General features: G+C 32.3%; 1 protein-coding gene across 2 annotated transcripts; it reads left to right on the forward strand.

The window, feature by feature from the left end:
- The first annotated feature begins 4,607 nt into the window (after positions 1–4,607).
- LOC148273208 (putative ATP-dependent RNA helicase DHX57) lies at positions 4,608–24,448 on the forward strand. 2 transcript variants are annotated; one of them, XM_088239020.1, is made up of 18 exons: positions 4,608–4,801; positions 4,899–5,055; positions 6,364–6,509; positions 7,209–8,199; positions 8,269–8,481; positions 11,032–11,311; positions 12,449–12,550; positions 13,235–13,407; positions 14,742–14,896; positions 16,254–16,436; positions 16,968–17,218; positions 17,452–17,699; positions 17,836–17,910; positions 19,622–19,828; positions 20,809–20,883; positions 21,448–21,694; positions 22,942–23,030; positions 24,217–24,448. In XM_088239020.1, the coding sequence occupies exons 1-18, from the start codon at positions 4,734–4,736 to the stop codon at positions 24,358–24,360; spliced, it is 3,804 nt and encodes a 1,267-aa protein (XP_088095146.1). In that variant the 5' UTR covers positions 4,608–4,733; the 3' UTR covers positions 24,361–24,448. The 2 variants fall into 2 exon arrangements, with proteins under 2 accessions (XP_088095146.1, XP_088095145.1); XM_088239019.1 differs by having other exon boundaries at positions 7,209–8,481.
- Positions 24,449–24,936: the final 488 nt, after the last annotated feature.

A 24,936-nucleotide genomic window follows, 5' to 3' on the forward strand; every position in this document is an offset into this window, starting at 1 on the left:
TTCCCCTTATTGATCCATTTGATTGTAAAAAAATAACATTTAAAATGCGCGTCTTAAAACATTCTTTTTTGTCTTATACTTAGTTTCAATAATAAAGTTTTATTTTATTTTATTAAATTTTATCTCTATTTCTTAATATTTTATATATATTTATATTTTCGATACCTGACACCCTCTTTCCAATATAACACCCACACACCCACCCTCTCACTCACTTACACTCACACAAACACACTAGTATGTATTGTACGTGTATTTAATGTATTTCTGTGGATATCTGTCATTGGTTTTATTCTCTGTATATGTTATTTGTTATATTTGTATTACATGTATTACTGTTGATATCCCCAATAAATAAAAACAAAAATAAAAAAAAAATTATGATTTACCCAGAGAATTGAGAATAGTCCAGAAGGAGCGTAGAATCATATTTGAATACATCGAACTGTGTCCAATAATTCCCCCACTATTCCTCACTTTCGCCGCGAGCATTCGTGAAGTCGCCGGGTAATGTTGCTTGATGGGAAAAAAAAACATAACACAAATGTAAGGTAAAAAAAAGCAATCTGCTAATTTCTCTAAAATTTTATTGTGCACGCGGAAACATTGATTTACACAACAGAGTAGATACGTAAAGGGACGTTTCATAAGAGTAATTGAATTAATGAACTTTGAACTTGAAATATAAAACAAATTTTATTTGAAATATTAATATCAAATATTAGTTAACATGTTATAAAAACGGATATTCTTATAACATGTTAACTAATATTTTATGTTTTAAAAATAATGTCGTTCAAATGTCCCCCACGGCGTTGTTTGATACGAGGTCTAATTTTCATTAGTTCTTTCATTAGATGAGCAAAGTAGGGTAAAAAAAATACTACCCTGGCAACACTAACGAAATTTCCATTTTGTTTCTTCGACAATCTGACAGATGGAAAAATAATTAAATTTTTAAGTAATGCATTTGCTACTTAAACATTCGTTTGTTAATTACACATGAAATGTGATACCATGCTGTTTCTTTAAGATCCTAGCAGTATAACTACACTTTAAAAGGACACAACACGGCATAGTTGAATTCAAATCAGGAGTTGCGTACTGAGCGACGTCTACAAATAAACTAATGGGTCGAAACGTAAACCTACTCATTTATGAGTAGTTTAGTCGCCTTCTATTTGATGTGCGTATGCGGTTTCTGGACTATTCTTAATTCTATGGATTTACCTCAATATTAAAATTTTAGGGCAATTTTCTTTTAAGGGGTTATATACAGTCAGGAGGCCCAAAAATGGCAATTTTTCAAGATTTTTTTCTGAGAAAACTTTTAAACTTATTAATGTAAAAAATTGTACAAATATTATGGTAACTTTAAATGATATTTTGTAATTTTTTTATTTGTAGAAACAATAATTATAAAAACTGCTATAGCTGATCTCCAGGAGCTTCTTTCAAAAAAAGGCTCTTTGCGGTGACTAATATATTTTTGAACTGGAATATCTAAAATAAAAAAACCAAACGGATTTCGTTAAAGTAATATATAGTTTTGTAATTGATGGAAGGAAAGAGCAAAATATTTTTTTTTTTTACAAAATGGCGGCATCTTTAATAATAACGATTTTCACCAAAAATTTGGTCTTAAATTGTTTATAAAAAAAGAAATATTCATCGGTGAGAAAACAAAAATTCAATTAATTACTACAAAATATACTTAAAAAGCTTGTGTTGAAATTTGAGACTAATCGGTTAAGCCGTTTTCGAGAAATCTTGGTCACCGACTTTAAAAACACAGTTTTGAGAAAAACGCGTTTAAAGTTTCAAAAGCAATTTACATAGAGTTTTTTTTTTCAACTTACATCCGTTGCCTAGTATGTAGTTAAAATAACTCAATTATATGAATCTCACCCGCATAAATAAAGGTTTCAGATCTTTAACTTTACAGACATCAACAGATGAAAGAATTGAAGGAATATAGATGTTCAAATATGGGCAGAAGGGTGAATGTTACACAGTGTGTAATGGGGCCACTTAAACCAGCCATTGATAGGTCATAAGCCCTGTAGATGCCTAGACTTCTGTATCACCTTCTCTAAAATGTTCTTCATATCTGTTGTTATGTGTTAATAAAATAACTTAGTTTTTTCATAAGTAGATCACACATTTTATTCGTTTTAGAAAAATGAGGTAATATTTGCTGTAAATGAACGAAGTGTATTGAAAAGGGATGTGATAAAAATCTTAAGATTCATATTTCTTTTAAGTATATGTTTTGTTTAACTAAGGGTTGTTTATATGCCCTTTTTGTGTCCGGGCAGATTAAAAATAAAGTTTTGAGTGTGAAATAGAATCGTTTTTTTGACCTCACTTAATTTATCATAAAATTTAAGCAGAAGGCACCTCACGAACAACTTTGAATCCAATATTTGAAGCTCAGCGAATAGATCTTTTGTTGGGTGCCTCGAGGATTTTTTAAGAATAATCTTTACGATCCATTTTTGTGCTATTTTCAGAGGTTCGAGGAATAAACGAGAGCAACCTCTCCAAACTAAATTTCAATACGATAGTTTGCTTTGGCAAAAAGCAGAGTAAATTATTTGTCTCATAAGTTTAGCATTCAAGATATTCTTAAGGCTTTACATGAATATGTGTAAGGGTGTATTATTACCTATATAATATAAATATATTCCTTAAATATAAAGGTAAAAATATTTGTCTCTCTGAATAGTTACCTGCTAGATTCTCCGCATAAAAAATAAAAACTTGCAAAAAGTGCAGTGGTTTTTTTTTACTGTTTGTTAACAGACTATCAAACAACGTCCATTAAAAATATGATGGGGAAGGGGGAAACTGATTTTAAAAAATCACGTTTTTTAGTAAAATGAATCATAAATAATATTGACTACGAATGAAGGATGCGCCTGTTTTCTGCAAACCGCTGAGATTACAAAAATTTTAAAAATATATTTAAATTACAAAATTTTATACTTTTATGACTGTTATGCTTATTTAGATAATTAATGTATTAATAATTTTAATGTATTTTTGCACACAGACAATACATAAGTCATTGGTATAAAAAAATCACATTTCTAAAGTTAAAATACTTTTTATCAGTTATGAACACATGTACAAATAAGTTTAAAAAAATAAACTAATGAACAAGCTCAATTCTGAGGAAATGCAGCGGTTTTTAAAAAACAAATATTTATAAATAGACTATTAAAATAAGCCAAAAAATTTTAAAACTTTTTTTTAATATTGTATTATCAACGCGATTATTTTTTAAAGTTGTTTATTTCTGAAATAACTCCGCGTGTGACGTCAAAGGTTCTCTTCTGCTTATTCTTCCAATCAGTTCTACCCATTGGTCTATTGACGGCAAGCAAACCAGGAATTTCCCAAAACTCATTATTATGGGAAGGTGAGCATAGAAAAAAAAATCTTATGTTTGTGTTATCATGTTCATTGTTCTACCAGCAAAGAAATAAAAATTTGTCTTATATATTAAAAAAAACTTTTAAAAAGCTTTGTTTAATATTCAGTAAGTATCTTATATAAATAGATTATAATTTAGTGAGTATTTAGACCAAAAAAATTGTTAAGTAATCAAATGGTATTTAGTGAATGTGTGTATCAAATTGAAAACATTTATATGGACAAGGGTAAGTATATTAATATATTTGTACAAAAAAAGCCTAAAAATGACTGTGAAATGCATATGTACCTATTTAGTAAAAAAAACAATGACCTCCCATTTTAATCCTTTCAGCCGCCACTGTATTTGACCTAATGCATGGTCCACAATATATCTGTGGTTCACACCCACAATTATTTTATGAAACTACCTACACAAATGCAGTTCCGCCTCATTAAATTCGCTTATCTTTTACAATATTATTCTATCTAGTGTGTCCTAAACATTATACCCATAATAATGCATATAAAATACCTATTGGCAGTGACAAAAAAACTTCATCGAGTTACATAGATAATTGATAGTAAATAAATATTTGCTTTCCATACAAAATATGCGAGATAAAAGTGTTTTTTACGGCCGCGAGTGCATTTAAAGTAACACCCCAAGATTCTGGTTATATTTAAATGCAGAACTGTATTTTCCACCCGCTCGGACATGAACTGAAATAAAAACAATATTTTTATAACCTACCACGCTGCAAATTCTTTCGTTATTGGAATGCTCTTTGACTTATTTGACGTATAATATATGATAATGATAGTAATAATCTTTGTTGCAATTTGATGTGATGTTGTATAAAAAAGGAAAATTAAGATACAATAAATAGAACACAATTATTATTTTTTAAATCCGAATTTGATATTTATACGGGGAAATCCAGCATTATTTCTTTTTTAGTACACTTTTGACTACTTTTACTTGTCAATTTTTAAAATATGGTACCTTGTGGAACGTATCCCCGAGTAAAAAGAGGTTCCGGCATATATTTCACTAAATAAAAAATAAACTGAAAATATTAAAAAATAACGATTCATCCGCTTAAAGTAAGAACTTAAATTCAAGTTCTTTTTATATTTTTTATAATGGCAACACTTTTCAAACGCACACATGAATCTCTGCTCTCTGCACACATGTACAAGTCTATGGTGAAGTGACAGCAATCTATGGTGAAGTGACAGCATGAAAGTGATGTCAAGTGATGTTCGCGTATTTTGACATTTCGGAAGAGATAAAAATTTAAATTAAAACCACCATGAGTAAAGATTTCGACCCATTGGCTGAGGATTTCTTCCTCCACGTCCCTCAAAACCCCAAAATTATGTACGTAGGATTACATAAATAAAATAATAATATTGCGACACATTGCGAAATTGTGGAAAACCTTGTGGAGTTATTTAATGTCTTCTTTTTATTGCAGTCAAAAGAGAGTCGAGGAAGATCATGGGTCTTCGAAACCGCTTCGGGTTGAAATGCAAACGCTGCGGCTCAGCGGAGATTCGCAAAATTTGATCTTAGATACGCTGAGATACCTTCATGGCCCTGATTTTGAGCTTAAAAAGTCGTCAGCGTACAAAGTAAGTCTATATTTTACATAATTTAGTTCTAAAGTGATAACAACTAGTAAAACTTAGCCTATTACTTACCTCCTTTAATTATGTCTTGGTAAATCTACATGATGAGATTTTCAATCTACGGTCCTTGCTAGTTTAGAGCGAATGCAGCTAGAGGCGCGATGTAGAACTCTGAATGAGGACCTGCGAGACTATTACCGCAATAATTCATAAGGACTTATCTCATAAGATTATAGCATGCATAGTAAAAATAGTAAATGCAATTATTGAAGTTTTCTTTGATTTTTGGATATTCATTTGTACATCTAACAATTTTAATGCCTGAAAGGCTTTTATGTATTGCAATTTATTTAATGTGCAAACGTTTTAAAATAAAGTGAAATATTATTTAGAAATTATAAAGCTGGACTTCACTTTACAAAATTACCTTGAAGATGGGTTCTGGAATAGAGGTCGAAATGTTTGTAGAAAAAAGTTAGGGTTATACAAAATTACAAGGTTAAGTCATGCAGAGCTTACCATAGGTTCTGTTGGCTCAAAAAACCAGATAATTGGCGGCCTCCACGGTGTAATGGTTAAGACGCTTGACTCCCACACGAAAGCTTCCGAGTTCGATTCCCGGTGAGAACACAAAAATTAAATGATCCTGATCGTTCCCCGAATTACAAATTACTTCGGAGTTCCAAGGTTGTTTAATGATCTCCCACAAACCATCATTAACATGAAAGATCTTCAAATGAAAAAAAAGAACTGAAGAAATATCTTCTAAATACTTTATAGTGCCTGTTAATAAATACATTTGTACAATGTAAATAAAATAATGTAAAATAAACCTGTCATAAAATAAAATGTGTCCCACCGAAAAGTCTTTAGACTTAGTGGGTAACAAATTGTTATATGTATTTTAAATTATTAAATAAACTTTGCTCTGCAGCGCTGAAACTGAAAAGTGTTTTTTTAATCAAATCTGGGTGTTCTGTGGTGTAATTCATCACTGTAATTGAGCCTCCTAGCCTGGTGCAAAAAAAAAATGCTTACAACGAATGTACTAATTTATAAAGTGACAGGACACTAGATTTTTCTAGACCAGGCTCTAAAGTTACCTCTCTTCTGGTTAGTTTAGTTCTCTCATTTAAAAAAAAATATAGTCTATTTGCATTCTTATGATTATTGAAATATTAAAATTTTGAGGCCATTTTCTGTTAGTCTTTAATAACCGTGTAAAATGGGAAACAACTTGTGAATTCGGAGTTTGCTACATTACTACAAAACCTGTCTCAATATAATTTTATCATGTTATTTTTATTACAGGATAAAGGTGCTAAATCGAGTAACCGCTATTGGATGGAAAGGGGTAACTTGATTGTCTCGGGTGTATTTGATTACTCGAAGAAACGAAGTGAACTCGCTACCTCTGAAGATAAATTTAGAATGTTTGCTCTAAATAAACTCGAAAGGTATTAATGATAAATTTATCTCCTAAAAGTCCTAAATAACTTGTGTTGAAAAAATGGGAATCGATTTGTGGTATAGTAGGATTTGAATCTCGGACCCTTAATCTTTGAGTCCACAACACTATCATGGGACCACAACCCTTAATGGCCCGACTTTAGCCGTCTGTCTTAAAGACATTGGTAGGGAAAAGACGGCTATAGCCTATGTGAAACTGAAGTAATTATATGGTACAACGTCAGCAACAAAAGTGTCACAGTATGTCAATAAGATTTACTTAAAACCTTCAATTACGGTTCAATCGGAATTGAAATATTTACAAAATTAAGAAAGTTAAGATATAATATGTTCATGTGAGTTGATCCTGAAAAAATTGTTCGCAATCAAGTTAAAAGTAAAAGTAGCTACCGACCAAGGACAAGAGACCTGCAAAGTTGGCAGCCCCGAGGATCGCAACAACTAGTAACCATCCCATGAACTGGTGACCCTATAGTTCCTACAAACTGATGACGTTTGATTCCCGCAAACTGGTGACATTCGGTTCCTACAAGTGTATTACAGTGTTATCTAAAATGTTTGTCTCTGAGGTCTGAAGTTAATTTTCTTACTCTTTAATTATACAATGCTATCTTTTTATACTAATTTCAATTTAATTTTCTTCTCCAGTTTGAAACTTTGAATTATATTAACGAGTTTGTTTTCAGCTATGGATTCCACAAGACACACTGCGCTGAAGCTTTGGATTATACCAGTGGCCAGATTGACGAAGCATTGCATGTGTTATATTGCAAATATTACGACTTGGAACCTACTGAGATTGTGTGTGATACTACAGATAATGAATTACTAGATTACAAAATAGACGAAAAAGCTGTCCTTGAATCAATTTACGAATCCGCCTATAAGGAAAAAGAGTGTAACGTACAATGGGAAATTACTTTAAAACTAGACTATATAATTAAACTTTACGAAAAGAAAGAAAGTAAAATAGTGACACAAAGAAAAGAAAATATTAATTACAATAATAAAAATAACAACTTCAAAACGAAACCTACAGACATTTGTAGAAATTTTGCAAAAGGCACATGTAAATTTGGAACTAAATGTAGATTTACTCATCAGGTTATTGATTCTACTCAAAACAATGTCTGTGATACTGCAGACAATAATCTAGCAGAATTTTATTTAGAGGTAAGATTTCCCCCAAATAGTAAATATCCTTTTGAAATCCCGTATTTATTTCTTAAATCAAACGCTCCAGCTGAATCTCTTCCGCCTATGACCTGTCTTCACATATGTAGGAGGCTCATCGAAGAAGCGAAAATATTAGCTTTAGATGGCATCCCGTCTGTTTTCTCCATCGTAGACTTGCTTCAGAATGAAGATGCAATCACGGAATTTCTAAAAACCAATACTAAAAAGTTCCTCGATGGTACTTCACCCCTGTTCCCAATTATTATTGAAGAAGATGAAAAGACTATTAAAATCTTACCGTCTCATTACGAAAAGGCATCAAGCAGGGATAACAGATTGAATCTCGATATTGAGACGGTTTGCAAAGAAGATGATTTGCTGGCTAAGAAATTTATGGAGAAACAGGGTAATGGTCAGTATAAGAAAATGCTCGAAGGACGAAAACAATTACCGGCTTGGTCAAGAATGAAGGAGATCTTAACGGCAGTGGATAAATCACAGGTGAGTTTTTATTTTATTTCTCGTAAAATACTCTTTAGAACAAAACTTTCTGATTCCTCATTTTTCCAGATTATTGTCATATGTGGAGAAACAGGTTGCGGCAAAAGTACGCAAGTTCCGCAGTTTATTTTGGATGAATGGCTTCTGAACAGGGCAAAGTCAAGAAACGATTCTCACGTAGAGATTATATGCACTCAGCCGAGGCGAATATCTGCTATTGGGGTCGCGGACCGAGTCGCTGATGAGAGAGTGGAGAAATGTGGAAACACCGTTGGCTACCAGGTAATAATGCGGATACGTAAGGATAAAAGATGTACAATTTGGACTTGTTTAACGACTTAACTATTTATTTATTTATTTGATTTATTCATGCAAATACATACATATTACAAAAAAATACAATAATAATGTATCCCAAACTCTATGAGGCCAAGGGCTCTGTGTTGAGTTGGGATACAACATAATGGAAAGTGGAAGCACATACATAATTAAACAATTTCCTTTAATTTAATTCTATAATATGGTCTCCTAATTATAATATTCATATAATGCGGATTGAATCGGTGCAAGGTAAATTTTTAAAATTATTTATATATAGAATCGGATCAAATACTTTTATAATTAACTATTATGATCGTCTAAATTATTTTCATATCTTCAGTTTAGAATTCAAAAGGATTTTGGCTGGTTTTATATTCTTGCACAAATTAACATCTAACTGTATAGATGCCCATAATATCCTTGCTCAGATAAACCTTAATATACCTCGCTGTAACTTGCGTACCAATCCTCTCTTTGCTGTGGGAAATTATAAAACTAACATAGGATTCTTTCCCCCTCTGCCAAGGATCCTCAGAACATTGAACGAAATCTCATAAACGGTACTGTCGATGTGTTCCTACAGCAAGGGCAAGCATTCAAGAAGCAAGCGGTGTTGTCACTCCTGACTCACGACGACACACTTGCCATGTCCGCCTAGATTATGCTATATTTATACCTTTTGTTAATTATACCGTTTGTAAATTTAATTGGATTTTAAGACTGTTTCCATTTAGAAAAATTTTCATAGTTTAATTTGTAAATCAATAATATCCTAACTAGTTTTTCTTAACATTAACAGTAAAAAAATTGTGAAACTGTTTGGGAGAAAAACGGTTTCTTTTTTTTTTTACCACACACTACTTTAATTATACACACCAGATGCCGCACACTAAAAAAACAATAACAAATCTAATACAAATAAAATCATCTGTACCTATTCTCATCACATTATTTTCCTTTCTCGAAATTTATATTGTGAGGTGTGTAATTGGTGCTGTGGTACTGTGCCTAGTTTTATTTTTGTTAATGATTTGAATTATCGTAGATAGCACTGTTTGTACAGCAATAAATATTAATAAATAATTAAATACTGAATATAACCGTACGTGTGAAACTTCAGAAAAGAGTATGAATGACATACGGCATAATAACTTAAAAAAACTCTTTCTGTTTTTTATTTACATATTTTATTTAACTTAATATGTAAATTTTGTTTTTTAATCATGTATTCGATTCCTGGATGAATTCTTGACAAGGTTGACATGAAGTATTTATTTGAAAAGGCGTCTTTACACTTACACTCTCTGAATTGTAAGATTGATCATCTTACTTTTAAGTAAAAAAAAAAATCAATATATGCTAAGATTGCTCAAATTCATATCTGTAATCTGCTAATAACCAACAGGTAAAAAATGATCTAGAAGATTCTGGCATTTGTAAACTATCTTTGAAAATATCATTAAGGATAAATATGGTAAATAATTAAGTTCTATGTCTTTTGAGACTAAACATTATTATTTTTAAAGTAATTTACAGACATCTATTGAAGAAATATTCCACAAATCACAACTTATGACACCGAAGCAATTATACGCTAAAACAATACTCGCGTACATATTCAAAAATTATTCTTACTCAAACAACAGACATAACCCCAACAATACAACACATACAAATAATATAATTACTAGATCATCAACACAAGGACAACTTAAACAAACTAATACCACATTCAGGCAAAGGGATTTTGAGTATTATGCCATTGCAATCTTTAACCTACTTCCACTGTCAATTAAAACAATTAATAACGAGAAAATGTTCAAAAAGGCTATAACAAAATGGACAGTGGAGGTGGGTAGAAGTAAAATGGATTGTCTCATTCGCCCAAACCAATATTGCATCACCTGCTCCACAATCGTACAATTTATATGATTGTTTTTGTTATTTTATTGCGAGTTTTTTTTTTTACAAGTAATGTTTTTTTTAATACAAGTAATATAGGTTTACAGAAATAAAATATAAACATAAATACATAGTGTTTAAAACTGTCAGCATTTTGTAATTTCTCTCTGTATATTAAGTCTTTGTATATTCTCACATGTAAAAAAAAAAAGAATATTAAGTTAATACCAAACATTTTGAAAAAAGTTATGTAAAGGGAATAAATTTCTATAACAATTTGCCTGATGAAATAAAAATGATATTACATAAACGAAATATTCACTATCGGATATACGCAGTGACATATTCAATGTTTATAATAATATTCTACTGAATATGCTGCATAATTTTTAGGTTAATTTTAAAAATATAAATCTTGTTTAATTTTTGGTTTAATTTTTTTTTATAAATCTTGGGTATAAGGTAATTCATGTTTTAAAAAAAATAAAAAATACTAAGCCAAATATGTTAATATTATAAATGTTTGTAAAAGGCAGATTTGCCGTTTATGTTTATAAAATAATAAAAAAATGTTTATAAAATAAAAAAAAAAATATTCATTAATTTTAGATAAGACTTGAAACCAAGGTGTCTTCCAAAACCCGACTAACTTTTTGCACCACTGGAATTCTACTGCGCAGACTAGAGAGTGACCCAAAACTCAACTCGGTGACTCATGTCATCGTGGATGAGGTCCATGAGAGGTCCGAGGAGAGTGACTTCCTTCTGCTCATCCTTAAGGACATTCTGGCCTCGAGGAAGGACCTTCGAGTTATCCTTATGAGCGCTACGATGAACGCCAAGCTGTTTTCAGATTATTTTGGAGATATTCCTATTCTTGAAATCCCAGGTATTCAATTTTTATTATTTATTTGTTCTTTTATAATTTATGTATTACTTATTTACATTAAAGATAATGTTCCCTCACTGGGGTGTCCTATGCCGTGGTAGACATTTTATATAATTTTGAAACTTGCCTTATTAAACATATTATTTTAGAGCCTTAACACGTTTGCGGACACATTTTTCTCCTAAGATCCACTTACACGAACACATGTCATAACTTTATTTAAAAAAAAAAATACTTCTGATTGGACCGTAGTTGATGATTTGAAGTAAACCTTATTTGTCTATCATGCTGGAAAACTTTTGTTGCGGACTGTTTTTTATAGGGACACGATATCCCCTGCCTTACAATTAGTTCAGTTTTTCATAGACTTTTGCCGTCTTTTTCTGAATGAGACACGCTTTTGATGGCTTACTTAATACAGTATTTTTTTTTTAATCTAGAAAAATTGCCATTTTATTGCTAAATTTGTTGCAACAGAGAGGGAAAACATTTTTGAGAAGGGAATATGGCAGTCTAGGCATTTACAGGGCTTATGACCTGTTATTGGCTGGTTTAAGTGGCCACATTGCAGGTTTACATACTGTGTAACATTCACCATTCTGTTTTCCCTCTCTGTTGCAACAAATTTTGTTCTAAATATCTCTAGGGAGGAAATCCAGCCTGTCTACAAACATTTGGACATACTCAAAGCATTGTTCATATTTTATAATTTAAAATTTCTCAGCCTTTACATTACTCCGGTGTTCATTAAAATATACACAAAATCGAATATTTATTTACTCCCATACCTACTGAAATTAAAAAGCAGATTTTTAATTACTGGTATTTCTAAGTACGGCCATTTTTTTCTGTTTATGTTAGAAGTCGGTATCATGCAGATTGTGTAAAATTTAGCAGCAGTGTGTTGGCAGTAGCAGTGTTGTTTTTCAAGCTACAATGCGGGAAATTATAAAGTCATGGATTTAATCATTTGTACATATTTCTCCTAAGAGACACAGGTTTTGCCTGTACACCTAAATACCACGCACATATATTTGTGATTTTACCGTGTTTCTTAGAATTCTTATATCAATTTTTTTTTTACAATAAAAAAAAAAAGTTACGCATAGGAAATCTAATTTATTCTTATGTCTTTAGGTAGAACGTTTCCAGTTGAGCAATTATTTCTTGAAGATATTTTGGATATGTCTTCCTTTGTTATGGAGCAAAACTCAAAGTATACAAGGAAATTAAAAAAAGGTTTGTAGATTAAAATATTCATATATATATATTATGTTGTCTGTGTCTGCGCGGATGAAGTGTGTGTGAAATATAACCTGAATCCTAGACGAGTATTTTTAACTATTTTTTACTCTCAGGTAAAAATCCTGAAAAAGGAAATTAAGTGGAGAAAAATCCACTTGGTAGTGTGTGGTTAGAGTGTTCGTGTACTATGTTTGAGGTTCTGGGTGTAATTTCTGAGAATATTTCACTGTACCTGGATTGGTACTTGATGCGTAAGACTGATCATCTTACGTTCCACGTATCAAAAATGATCTAGATACTCTGCAGTTGTAGTCCCTATGGAGTGTCCTATGCACAACTAGGTGCGGATAGAGAAATGATCTGATGATGTTACAAAGTGAATGGCCGATTCAACCAATAAAATGATATAACACATATTTAAAATTGGTAAAATTTTTCATAAATTTTTTGAAAGTTTTGCAATATAAATAAAAATGTTCAAATGCATTTAATATTTACAGACAGAAATTTATGCTCAAAATTATAATAAGCATTATGTTAGCTTGAACATTGCACACAGGCTGTGTTCATGAACATAGACTTTGTTCATGCTCATATTCTTTGTACAAGAGCATAGTCTTTGTAAGTATGCAGAGCTAGTGTGTTGTTACATGATTTTAACTGTTAATTTGCTTGCAGGTTCTTTTGATGATCTGGAGATTGAAATGAGCACCTGTGATATAATGTCGGCAAATGCGATTCCAAAGCCTAACATTCATGATGAACATCTCACCTTAACTCAGATGCTGGCCCGGTATAAGGGCTACACCAATACCACTTGCAAAAATATCTACTTGATGGATACTGAAAAGGTACATGAATTTTTTAAATTGAATTTTTATTCCAATATACAGTAAAACCTCGTTTTTACGTTCCTCAATTTTACGTTTTCCCGCTTTTTACACCGAAATATTCAGGACCCATTTTTCTTCACACATTCTTGTATAAATATTCCCCCCAATTAACGTTTTTGCATTTTTCATTTTTCATTTTTTCAAATATTCCCCCCAATTTTACGTTATCTTTTTTTCGGAATTCATTTGATGTGTCAAGAAAGCCAAAATAATGTCGTACTAATGGTTCCGCGGTCAGCGCGCCACCGCTTGTGCCACGCAAATGTAGAATAAAAACAGGTAAACAACTAATAAAGGATAAATTATTGTTTTAACCTTCAAATTTTAAAGCAGGTGCAGAGTAATAGACCTTTTTGTTTTAAGTGTCTTCCTTTAGGGTTAGTTTTAGTTTTCATTGAGAAAAAATGACATATTGACTTATACAAATAGTGATACGCGCAATTGACAAACATTTAGGAACAATAAAGTTTTAATATCAATAAATCGCGATGTTTAAAACATAACAACATTTAAAGTTCTAAAAAACGTGGTTTAAAAAGTTGTCATAAAAGTGGAAACAATTTTGCCACGATCTATATGACAGTTGTTTTTAGTGATGGCATAGAAAAAAAAGTGATACTGTATAAATAAAATTTTCCAACATTTAGAGGAAAAAATATTGTACGTTATTTTACAAAAATTTAAAATATTATTAACGTTATTTTTTATTTACACATAAAATAATTTTGACATGCTGTTTTTAAATCAAATAAAAAAGCAGATTACATAATATTGTATGAAATAATACAAAATATAAAAATATTTTTAGTGAAATCATTGAAAATAGTCAAAAAAATATTAACAATCACCAATTATCACCGTTTTTACAACTTTTCTGAAAGTATATGTACACTATAATAGTGTAGCAAATTAATTTTATTTATGTAATTCCTAATTTTTCCATACATTTTTCATTTCCTCACTTTAGCGTTTTCCTCAGTTTTACACTTTTTTCTTGCTCCTTTGAAAAACGTAAAAAGGGGGTTTTACTGTATTATCTTTTCTCGCAGTGTCTTCGCGCATATGACTTGTCATACTGTCTACACATGAGAGATAAAGGGTTATAATGTCCTGTATTGAAGGAGAAACAATCAACTCTGAATATATTTATATCGATTACGTAGTCATGGGCGAGTGTATATATTTATGATATGTATGAGGTGTTGTTCAGGTAACATTAAACTTCCCCATTGTAAACTTGCCTTATAAATTACAACAAAAACGCATTATTTATTAGTTATTTTTCTTTGCAGGTCCATTTAGATTTGATAGAGCATGTCTTAACGTTCATAGTGGAAGGTGATCACAGTTGGCCAAAGGAGGGCGCCATATTAGTTTTTCTTCCAGGCATATCTGAAATTACCTCTCTGCATGATCAACTCTGTGATAATCAAATCTTCAGCCCTAGGTATGTGCTAATTGTATGTTCTGTGCTGAATGTTTAGTAGTTAAAATTGATAGATTAATATTTATCATGCAATAATTCAGCAACTTTATATTCTAAATTCACCATTGAACGAGATCTTATTAGTTTAATTTATAAAATGACATTGTACAAAATCAGCTTAAAATTTTAATTAAATAACTGGTACATATCTATTATTTTATTATTTTGTGCATATAAAAACATGTTACAATGCAGATTTACTTCTAGTCCTATAATATTTATGTTTTAATTTTAAATATTAAATTAGGTGTACAAATTTGCTTCCAAAATTTTTTTTTCCGAAATTTGAGGCCTTATTGTAAAAAAATAGTTATATATTATGTTATATATATATAAATTAGTTATATGATTCAAAGTATTGTTCGTTGCTGGTCTCTACTTTCTCCTATCTTTCAGGCTGCGTTTGAATCCCACATTAAATAAAACTCGTCAACTTTTGAAGCGATCTATGAATCAATCCAATTATTTACTTCTTCATAAGACCAGAAGTGCTGGTCAGCCAGTCAGTCATTGATCAAAAAATGTTACAGTCAAAGGGAGCAACGTCCGGAGAATACGACGGGTGGGGTAGGACTTCCCATTTCTTAACCACTTTTGCAACATGGGGTCTAGCATTATCATGCTGCAATGTATGGCACCCAATTTTCTTGCTTCTGAATCATTTCCATGGTTTTGAGGCATCTTGATATTTCTTGTTGAGTCACTCCCGATGATCGTGCCCATTCTTTTTGACTTTGACATGAGTCTTCAAGTAATGCCTCTAGTTCTATATCTTCGAAAATCTTCTCTCTTCCACTGCTATGGCGGTCTTCGATGTGAAAATCACCGTTCTTAAAGCATTGAAACCACTCATGGCATTCTTTCACTAATAGCAGCCTCGCCATAAGTATTTGAGAGCATTCGATGAGCCTCAGCCGCAGGTTTTTTCATATTGAAGCAGAAAACTAAAACCTCCGGCAAATTACGAGAATTTGGCTTGTAAACTGACATTTTCAAATAATTTTGCAGACACAAATCGACTAATGTTTCTATGAGGTAATGTTGACAGATGTCCAAGTTTATTGCATGACATGTATGATCTATTTATTTCGACCACTACTTACCACTAAAGCCATTTACAGGAAAATGACGGAAGCAAAGTTGTACACCTAATATTTTATTTAATAACAACATAATAAATGCCTGTGAATTTGCTCCAACTCGCTAGAAAATCTGTGGTGAGTCAGGGCACATTTGAAATATGTCAGTGTGTACATTTTATTTAATTTAAGTCATTACTGATGGGTGTATCAGAAAACATTCCTTATTTTGTTTGTAGAACTGGAAACTATTTGTTGGTTCCATTACATTCAACACTCACAAGTGAAGAGCAGTCTGCGGTCTTCCAGAAGACTAAGAAAGGTGTTAGAAAGATAGTCCTGTCTACCAACATTGCAGAGACCTCTGTTACAATTGACGACTGCGTGTTCGTCATCGATTCGGGCAAGATGAAGGAGAAACGGTAAGAAAGACATGACCTTCTCCTCTCAGCATGATACTTTAATACTTATATATAATTAGAGAGTACACGGCAAACTGGGGCTCATAAACAAATAACCAATTTTATATTAGTGCAAAAAGAAGAATAAAAACCTTATTTGTGGGATATGTATTTCATAATATTCGTTTCTAATTAATGTAATTTATATTTTTACATACAATCACAGAAAAACGTCTACTTAATATTTAAAAAAAACCTCCATTCATGAAGTGATGAAAACAAATAAGTCAACTGTTTTTTGCCAGCCGTGGCAATATTTATTTTCTACAATTTATAGGACGGGAGCCTATAAATCTTGCCTTTCTAGCATAGGTCCTTAAAGAGCTAAGCTACTAAGTGAGAGGCGAGTGCTTTAGTGTCGAACACTAGCTCTCGCTTTCCAGTACTTAAAAAACCGGGCTATTAAATGGGGAAATCACTCTTATATCCTCAGATCCAATGTTATGAAAATGTGTATTCTTTTGTGGCATATATAATATAATTTCGTTTTAGTTTCGACTCTAATCGTAACATGGAGTCTTTGGAAATGATTTGGGTGTCCAAGGCAAATGCCCTTCAGAGGAAAGGTCGTGCGGGGAGAGTGATGCCTGGTGTGAGTATTCACCTGTTCACACAACACCGCTACGAGAACCATTTCCTCCACCAGCCCATCCCTGAGCTCCACCGAGTACCCCTCGAGCAGCTCATACTCCGAATCAAGACCCTGCAGCTGTTCGAAGGAGTGGATGTGCACAAGGTCTTGAGTGAGTGAAAAATTAAAATTTGAACCCTGTTCATTCTTAACCAAGTGTAATCTCTTGATGACATGAGATTTGAGTCCTTATTTTAAACCCCTTTTATGCAAAAAAAATATGAATGCTTTTGCTTTGGGTTGAGTGTAGTTTTTCTTTCTCGATATCCAAGCTAATCTATCCACAATTTGTTCAATCCCAATCAACTCCCTTTCTTTTATTTACAAATAGTATTCTGGTTACAGATGGTACCATCGAGCCTCCTATGGAGGGTAGTATTGACTCTGCACTGTCCCGCTTGCAAGATGTGGGGGCTTTGGACAGGGCCCGAGACCTCACCCCCCTGGGGGCTCATCTAGCTGCCCTTCCAGTGGACGTGCGAATAGGGAAACTTATGCTGTTTGGGGCCATATTTTGCTGCCTGGATTCTGCGCTTACTATCGCTGCTTGTCTCAGCTACAAAAGTCCCTTTGTTACACCTTTTGGGAAAATGGTAAATAGTTAATATTTTGATCTTATGAATCCAAATTTTTATTTTATTCTATTACACTTCTTTTTAAGATTAAATTCTTCATTGTACAGAATTTTTCCTTAGGAAATTTCGTCTTTATATTGTTTTTTTTTTCTAGGATCAAGCCGATAACAAGAAAAAAGAATTTGCTGTCAATAATAGTGATCAACTCACAGTTCTCAAAGCTTATAAGGTATTATATTTTTTGTTTTAAGTAACGCAAAGAAAACAGTTTTAAAAAATACCTCAGCATTTACAATGAGAATATTAAATAATTATTCTATGTTTGGAGGCATGCATTCCATATAAGCACAAGCGGTGTTTACTGTGTGCCTCACACGATTGTAATAACAAATAGTTAAAAACTGTAAATCATTCAATAATTGACAAAGTTAGTGTAAGAACTATTCCAGAATATCTGAGGAAGGTTTTAATGTATAAATATGGTTAATAAGTCTTGTGTTCCCAATGGAAAAGAGAATTATAAATATGTAGTTCAAAAGTTCATGTTTCCTAGTAACTTTATCAAGTTTGTATCAAGTTTAACATGCATTAAAACCAAACATTTCATGCCAACTACATAAATACTCCAGTGTAAAGCTAGGGTTTCCTAGGACAGCGGTGCCCGTATCTTAACGGCCGTAGTGAACGGTGATGCGGTGGACAGCCGTCGTACCGGTGACTAGAGAGTGGTTTCCTAGGAAAATGGTGTTGATAAATGTTACCAATACCGTTTTCCTAGGAAACCACTCTCCAGTCACTTTTACGACGGCTGTCCACCGAATCACTGTTTACTACGGCCGTTAAGATACGTGCACCACTGTCCTAGGAAAACCTAGCTTAAGTGAAAATATGAATTTGAATTATATTACATAGATAACTAATAATAATAGTATTGGTAACTTAATTTTTATGCTTCTTCATTAATAATAGGTATTGGTTTTAATAGAAGTATGCGTTTAAAAAAAATATTGCTATATTCTAATTTGTGAACCCTAAGTGCTTGGTCATAGTGGCGAAGCGTTTGCGGCGCGGCGCGAGCGCGGTGAACTTAAACATATGGTAAACAAGTGTAGTGTCCATAGTGAGCGTGCGGGTGTGCCAAGGCGCCGCATTGTTCTGTTCCTGAGTCAAGGTGGTGTTGCTTTCAGAGTCATCAATGAAATCAATATTAATTTGATAATATCTACACTTGGCTTGTAATTTTGGAGCACGGTTTAATCGAATGGGCTGGTGCGAGTGACAGTGTTAAATAGTGTATTTGTTGCACAAAAATCCATTATTTATATAATACTTATGGGACATCTACCGAAAAAATATTCCAGTAATCACAACTTATGACACCAAAACCATTACCGTATTTTTCTGACCATAATACGCACATTTTTACTTTGAAAATCCAACAAAAAAATTGGGGTGCATCTTATGATCCGATGCGTCTTATCGTCCTCAAAATACGGTATACGTTAAAACAATTTTCTATTATGCATTAAAAAACTACTGAAACAATCAAACGACTCACACAATTCCAACAATACACCACATACCAATAATATAATCACAAGATCATCGACAGAAAGGCAACTTAAACAAATATAAACTTATACCACTTTCAGTGACGAGTTTTACGCAATTTAAATTTATAACCTACTTCACTGTCCAGTAAAACAATTATCAACGAGAAAATATTTAAAAAGACTATTAAAAAATGGATAGTGGAGGTAGGTAGAAGTATTATGGATTGTGTCATTCGGTCAAACCAATTTTTAAATATGTATCAATATTTTTATATCAAGTAATGTAGGCAGTGGGCACTGCTGATACACAGATAAATGTAATTTAAAAATATTCAAGAACAATAATAATAAGTAGCTTATTTAACAAGTTGAAAATGTTTTTTTTAGAAATGGCAAGAATCAGTTAGTCACAGTCGATACGCTGGACAGAACTTTGCAAGTGTTAACTACCTTTCTGGGAAGACTCTCTCCATGCTGGGTGATATTAAGCACCAACTGTTAGACCTCCTGGCATCTATAGGATTCGTTCCAGCCCTCAACAGTGGCAGAAGAAACCGAGGAATGGATAGGGTGGCGGAAGTTACTGGAGCCGAGGTAAATAAAATATTTTTTTTTATTATGTATTTTATCTGCCTTAACTCAAAAGAAAATCTCAAACTTTTATTTGTAGCTATAACTTTGTAGTTATTCACTATAAATATAATTCTAATTGAAATCAAACACTTTCTTATTTATTTATTTAACCTTACGCTGTTCAACCCAGTTGATTTGCTATACACAAATGTGTTTTTAGTGGGTATCTCAAAAATCCTGATTTTGAAGTTTGAAGTTAAGTTGAAGTTAATTAGATATTGTAATACTAGTCTTTATAATTTATTTGAAAAATCACCACCAGGGTAAAATTTCCAATAAAATTTGAAACAAAACGTCAGATGCACATGTTCTGTCAAAAGCGTAATTTAACGTAGTTATACAGAAAGCAGCTAGCCATAGAAAAGTGAAACTGAGATAATAGCACTTTCGTGAAAAGGGTGAATAATTGAATCTACACAACAGTTGGAATGTTTTCGACTTTTGACAAATGATAAACAATGAATACATCAGTTTTTTGATGTTACGAACAAGAACCTTATTACATATTTGACCAGTTTTTATGATTTTTAAAATACCGTAAGATTATTCTAGTGCTGTGGGTGTTTTCTGCAAATTGATAAATGCTGATTTTGTGATCGACGCTATTCTCAGAAGGTGATTATAACAGTTTTTTGTACGAAAGCAACCTGCCAGTTTTTAGCAGAACATAGAATAGACCTTACTGCATCCGATAACACCAAAATCTCATTATTAGAATAAGCGCTAGATGAAAAAATCTCTCGGCAAATAAGTGTTAGATACATAAATAAACATATGTGAATATGTGCTAAGTGTAAAAATGTCTTATCAAATAAGTACTGTATGAATAAATGTCTTGGAAAATAAGTGTAAAGTACTGCCAAATAGTTATCGAATGCTTATTTGGTTTTTACAAGATAAGAAAATACTAATGTGTAATGATGTCTTTGTTTAATTTTTAGCTGAATGCAAATGGTGATAATCAGAAGCTCCTGGCAGCTATTTTATGTGCTGCACTCTATCCTAATGTGGTTAAGGTAAATTTATTTTATTCAAACAAAAACAGTATTGAAAACATTAATAATATTTTTTTATACAAAAAGACTTATAAAGATGTAGGTATTATTTATTGGGTAAATTATTTATGTATATACCCTTAAATTTATTAGAAGGAACACGGTTTAGTTTAAGTTTAAGCTTTTACGGGGCTTATGACCTGTCACTGGCTGGTTTAAGTGGCCACTTTATACACCATTCTGCCTATGTGAATGTTTAAAATGTGTGAATATTACAGTGTGTAAAGTTGCCACTTAAACCAGCCAATGAAAATTTTTCAATAAATTCCTAGACTTTCATATTCTGTTCTCAAAAATGTTAACCCTCTCTGTTGCAGTAAATTAAGATCTTCAAAACTTCCTAGGGAGTGAAATCCAATCTGTTTACAAACATTTTGGTATACTCCAAACATGTATATTACATATTTAAAATATAAAAAAACATGATAAAATATAAAGAAAAACAAAACGAAACGTTTATGTAAACTAAACGATACTAAGTAAAAAAAGTACATTTAGAGCTGGAATTTTTTATTCTTTCTCCAGGTCCTGACTCCGGAAAAATCGTTTCACCAGTCGGTAGGTGGAGCTGTTCCTCGCCAGCCCAAGCCTGAAGAGCTTCGCTTCAAGACCAAGCAAGATGGCTACGTCTGTGTGCACCCAACCTCAGTCAATTACACAGTCAGCTACTTCGCCAGTCCGTATATGGTATACCAGGAGAAGGTCAAGACATCTAGAATATTCATCAGGGATTGTTCCATGGTGCCGCTAATTCCATTCGTCCTGTTCTCAGGTAAAATTTTCGTATCTGGGTATTACTGTATGTAAAATCGAAGCGGAATCCTGGACGACTGCTTTCAATATGATGACTAACAATCCTGAAAAATGAAATTGGCTAGAGATTAGTCCGCCTGGTGGTTTATTGGTTAAAGCTTTTGCCATACATACCTTCAGGTCCTGGGTTCGATTCTTAACAGGGTCGCCTTTAAATGTAATTGGAAGCGTGATTTTTACTGTTTTATTTTATAGTCCCCAAACTGAATTTGAAACATATGAGGTTTAATAAATATTGATAGGTGTTCAACTTTGGTTCCGCTGTTTTCCTGTAGATGGCTTTTACGGTAAGTAGTGGTTGAAATAAATAAATCGTACACGTCATCCAATAAACTTGGATATCTGTTAACATAACCTAGCTGGTCAGCACTTCCCGGTTTTATAAAGAAGTAAAAAATTGGATCAATTCGGGGATCACTTCAAAAGATGATCTATGTTTCGATGCAGGATTCGTACGCTGCCCGAAAGATGGTAGAAAGTAGTGGCCAGCGATGGACAACACTTTGAATCATAAATGTAAACCAGTTTTTTACAATAGGCGTCGAATTGCAGAAAAAAACGGCTGAAGAAAAGTTGTACACTCAATAATAATATGGTCCCCTTCAATGTAATCACCACAGGATATACGTAATACACTTATGCCTGTGTTTTTTCCAATCCTCCATAATTTTTTCTCTTTTTTCATTTTAACTCGTGTAATGTACGCGTTACCATGATGTGTGCGCTGGCTCGTCACCCGCGTATGCCGCAGTCAGGCTTCCCAGCGTAAACGAGAAGTCGCCCACCGAAATATTTCATTTTTATTCTCTATGGTCGCCAAACGTCGTCTTTCCATAGTCCTCTTTATCTTTAGGAATAGGAAAAAGTCACAGAGGGTCAAGTCGAGTGAGTGAAAGGCTGGGGCGTCAATGCAGTCTGATTTTTTGTCAAAAAGTCTCGAACAAGTTGAAAAAAAAAATAGGCTGTTAAAATTACATATTTAAATTTGAAATAAAATTATTCTGTGTATTTTTTATCAAACCCCTTAAAACTTAATATAATCAAAATACATATCATTTCATGTACATATTTGTTATTTATTTATTTTGAATTTTTGAAGGCAAGGAACTATTTGGTAAATAAGCAATATGGGTCTATTTGTTATGAATCAGTGCGTTTGTACCGTAAAATATATATTTTTAATCTCTGCTTTTTCTTGTCCCATAGGATGTCATTTGGGAGTTGAGCTTCACAATGGATCTTTCGTTGTATCTCTCGAAGATGGCTGGATTGTATTCCAAGTAGAAACGTGCGAGGTATTTGGGAATATTTTATTTTATTATTACGAGGAAAACACTCCAGAAATTATATAAATGAATATATATAAAAAATAGTACATACGTCTGGAAGTTATTCACAAATATAAAAAATATAATAGTAGAACATATTACACAGTAAGAAGAAAATATAAAATATACTGGAAGAAGGTTGAGGGTGAGGAAAGTAGAGGAGAGGAAGAGATATTTTGATAATATAATAGATCAATTCAGAATTCACTTATTTAAAACTACATTCGAACTTGGCTATTACGAGGAAGATGGGACCACTTGAATTTGCTCGTTATAAGCGTTACTCGTTATATCAGAGAAAGGTTTTTTTTTTATACAATTGCTATTGCACATTGTCACTAAGTAAACAAGTAAAAATATATTATGTGTACATATAATTCATACAGATTTTTTTTACAGAATTTAGGTTTTAACTGATCTGGTCTAGAACTCATTTGATATCACCCACTTGTAATGTTTATTGTGTATTGAAATAAGCCTAGAACATTAAAAAGTCTAAAAAAACCTCGTAAAAACCCCCGAAACAAGCATGTCATTCATAAACTACAAAAGCAGCTGTAAATTGTTCACAAAGCTTGGATTTTTTTTAAAACCATGTGTGTTAATTTTTCAATATTGTCAGCAAAAAATTAAATTAGGTACTTAGACACTTACATAGCTATCATAAGCCGATCCTAACGTTCGGCGATATTTATCCTTTACGTTAGCCGACCGTTTAGATTTTATTATTTAGATTCTTATTTCAAGAATAATGTTTTTAACAATTGAAGATTTTGTATAATTTTTGACAATATTTTTGTTCGGTATGTCCAAGAAGTAGCTCGTTATAACAGTGAATAATTGTATGGAGAAAACCATGAACTAAAATGTTGACTAACGTTTCCTCGTTACATCCGAGATCTCGCTATTTCCGTGATCGTTATAACCGAGTTCGACTGTATTAAAAAGCATACAAATTAATAAGAAATATCACATACTACAAATAACGATATAAATATATGAAATGCATTTACAAAAATTAATTATATTTTCAAAATCAATACGGATATTGTGGAGAAATGTTTTCATACATAACTTTAAAAAATAAATTATTAAAAAATAAGTTCCTACAAAAACGCAACATGTTTGGCATTATGCATTATTTTTTTTATAGGTTGCTGAAATGTTAAAGACAATACGCAGTGATCTCATTAACTTGTTAGAAGAAAAGATTAGGGATCCCTGTTTGAATTTGCTGCATCACGATAGAGGGAACAGGATTATCAAGACAATACTGCAAGTCATTAATAAAGATTAATATTTATTTATTTGTTATTACAAATTTAATAATAAAATAATATAATTATGTATTTTTGTATTTATTAATAAATTTATTTAATTTGTTATGTTAGTTGTTTTATTTAATATGATTATCAATAATGAGTATGTTCAGTGCTACGGGAAATTGGATTTAAAAAATGTTTTGGTTTGCAGCAGAGCTCTGCGTCTGCTCTGCCACTCCGGTCTGTTCCGTGCGGGCTGTGCAGCCCTCTTTAGCTCTTCATATGACCTGCAGCTCATATCCTCGCGTAGATCTTCGAAGTATTCTCATTACATGGCTAGCATACTAGCGACATCTTGTTTCAAGCGAGTGTCACTACTTCACCACAGTTATCATTTGTCAAAGGCTTAAAAGAATGTTGTTAATATGTGAAACGAGTAAATCCATTTGCATACAGTTTTTTTGTTAAAATTATTATAGTGAAAATATATTAACAAATAAATATAGCAACAAAAAAATTACCTATGTAAAAATGAATAAGCAGCTTACATGCTTTTTCAGGATTTGCATAATAGGTTTGTCGAAATCTCATTATTCACGGATTTGAATTCT

Source organism: Micrasema longulum, unplaced genomic scaffold (genome assembly GCF_059751315.1).
Source record: "Micrasema longulum isolate JH-2025_06_02 unplaced genomic scaffold, ASM5975131v1 h1tg002040l, whole genome shotgun sequence".
In the NCBI taxonomy this organism is placed as follows: Eukaryota; Metazoa; Arthropoda; class Insecta; order Trichoptera; family Brachycentridae; genus Micrasema; species Micrasema longulum.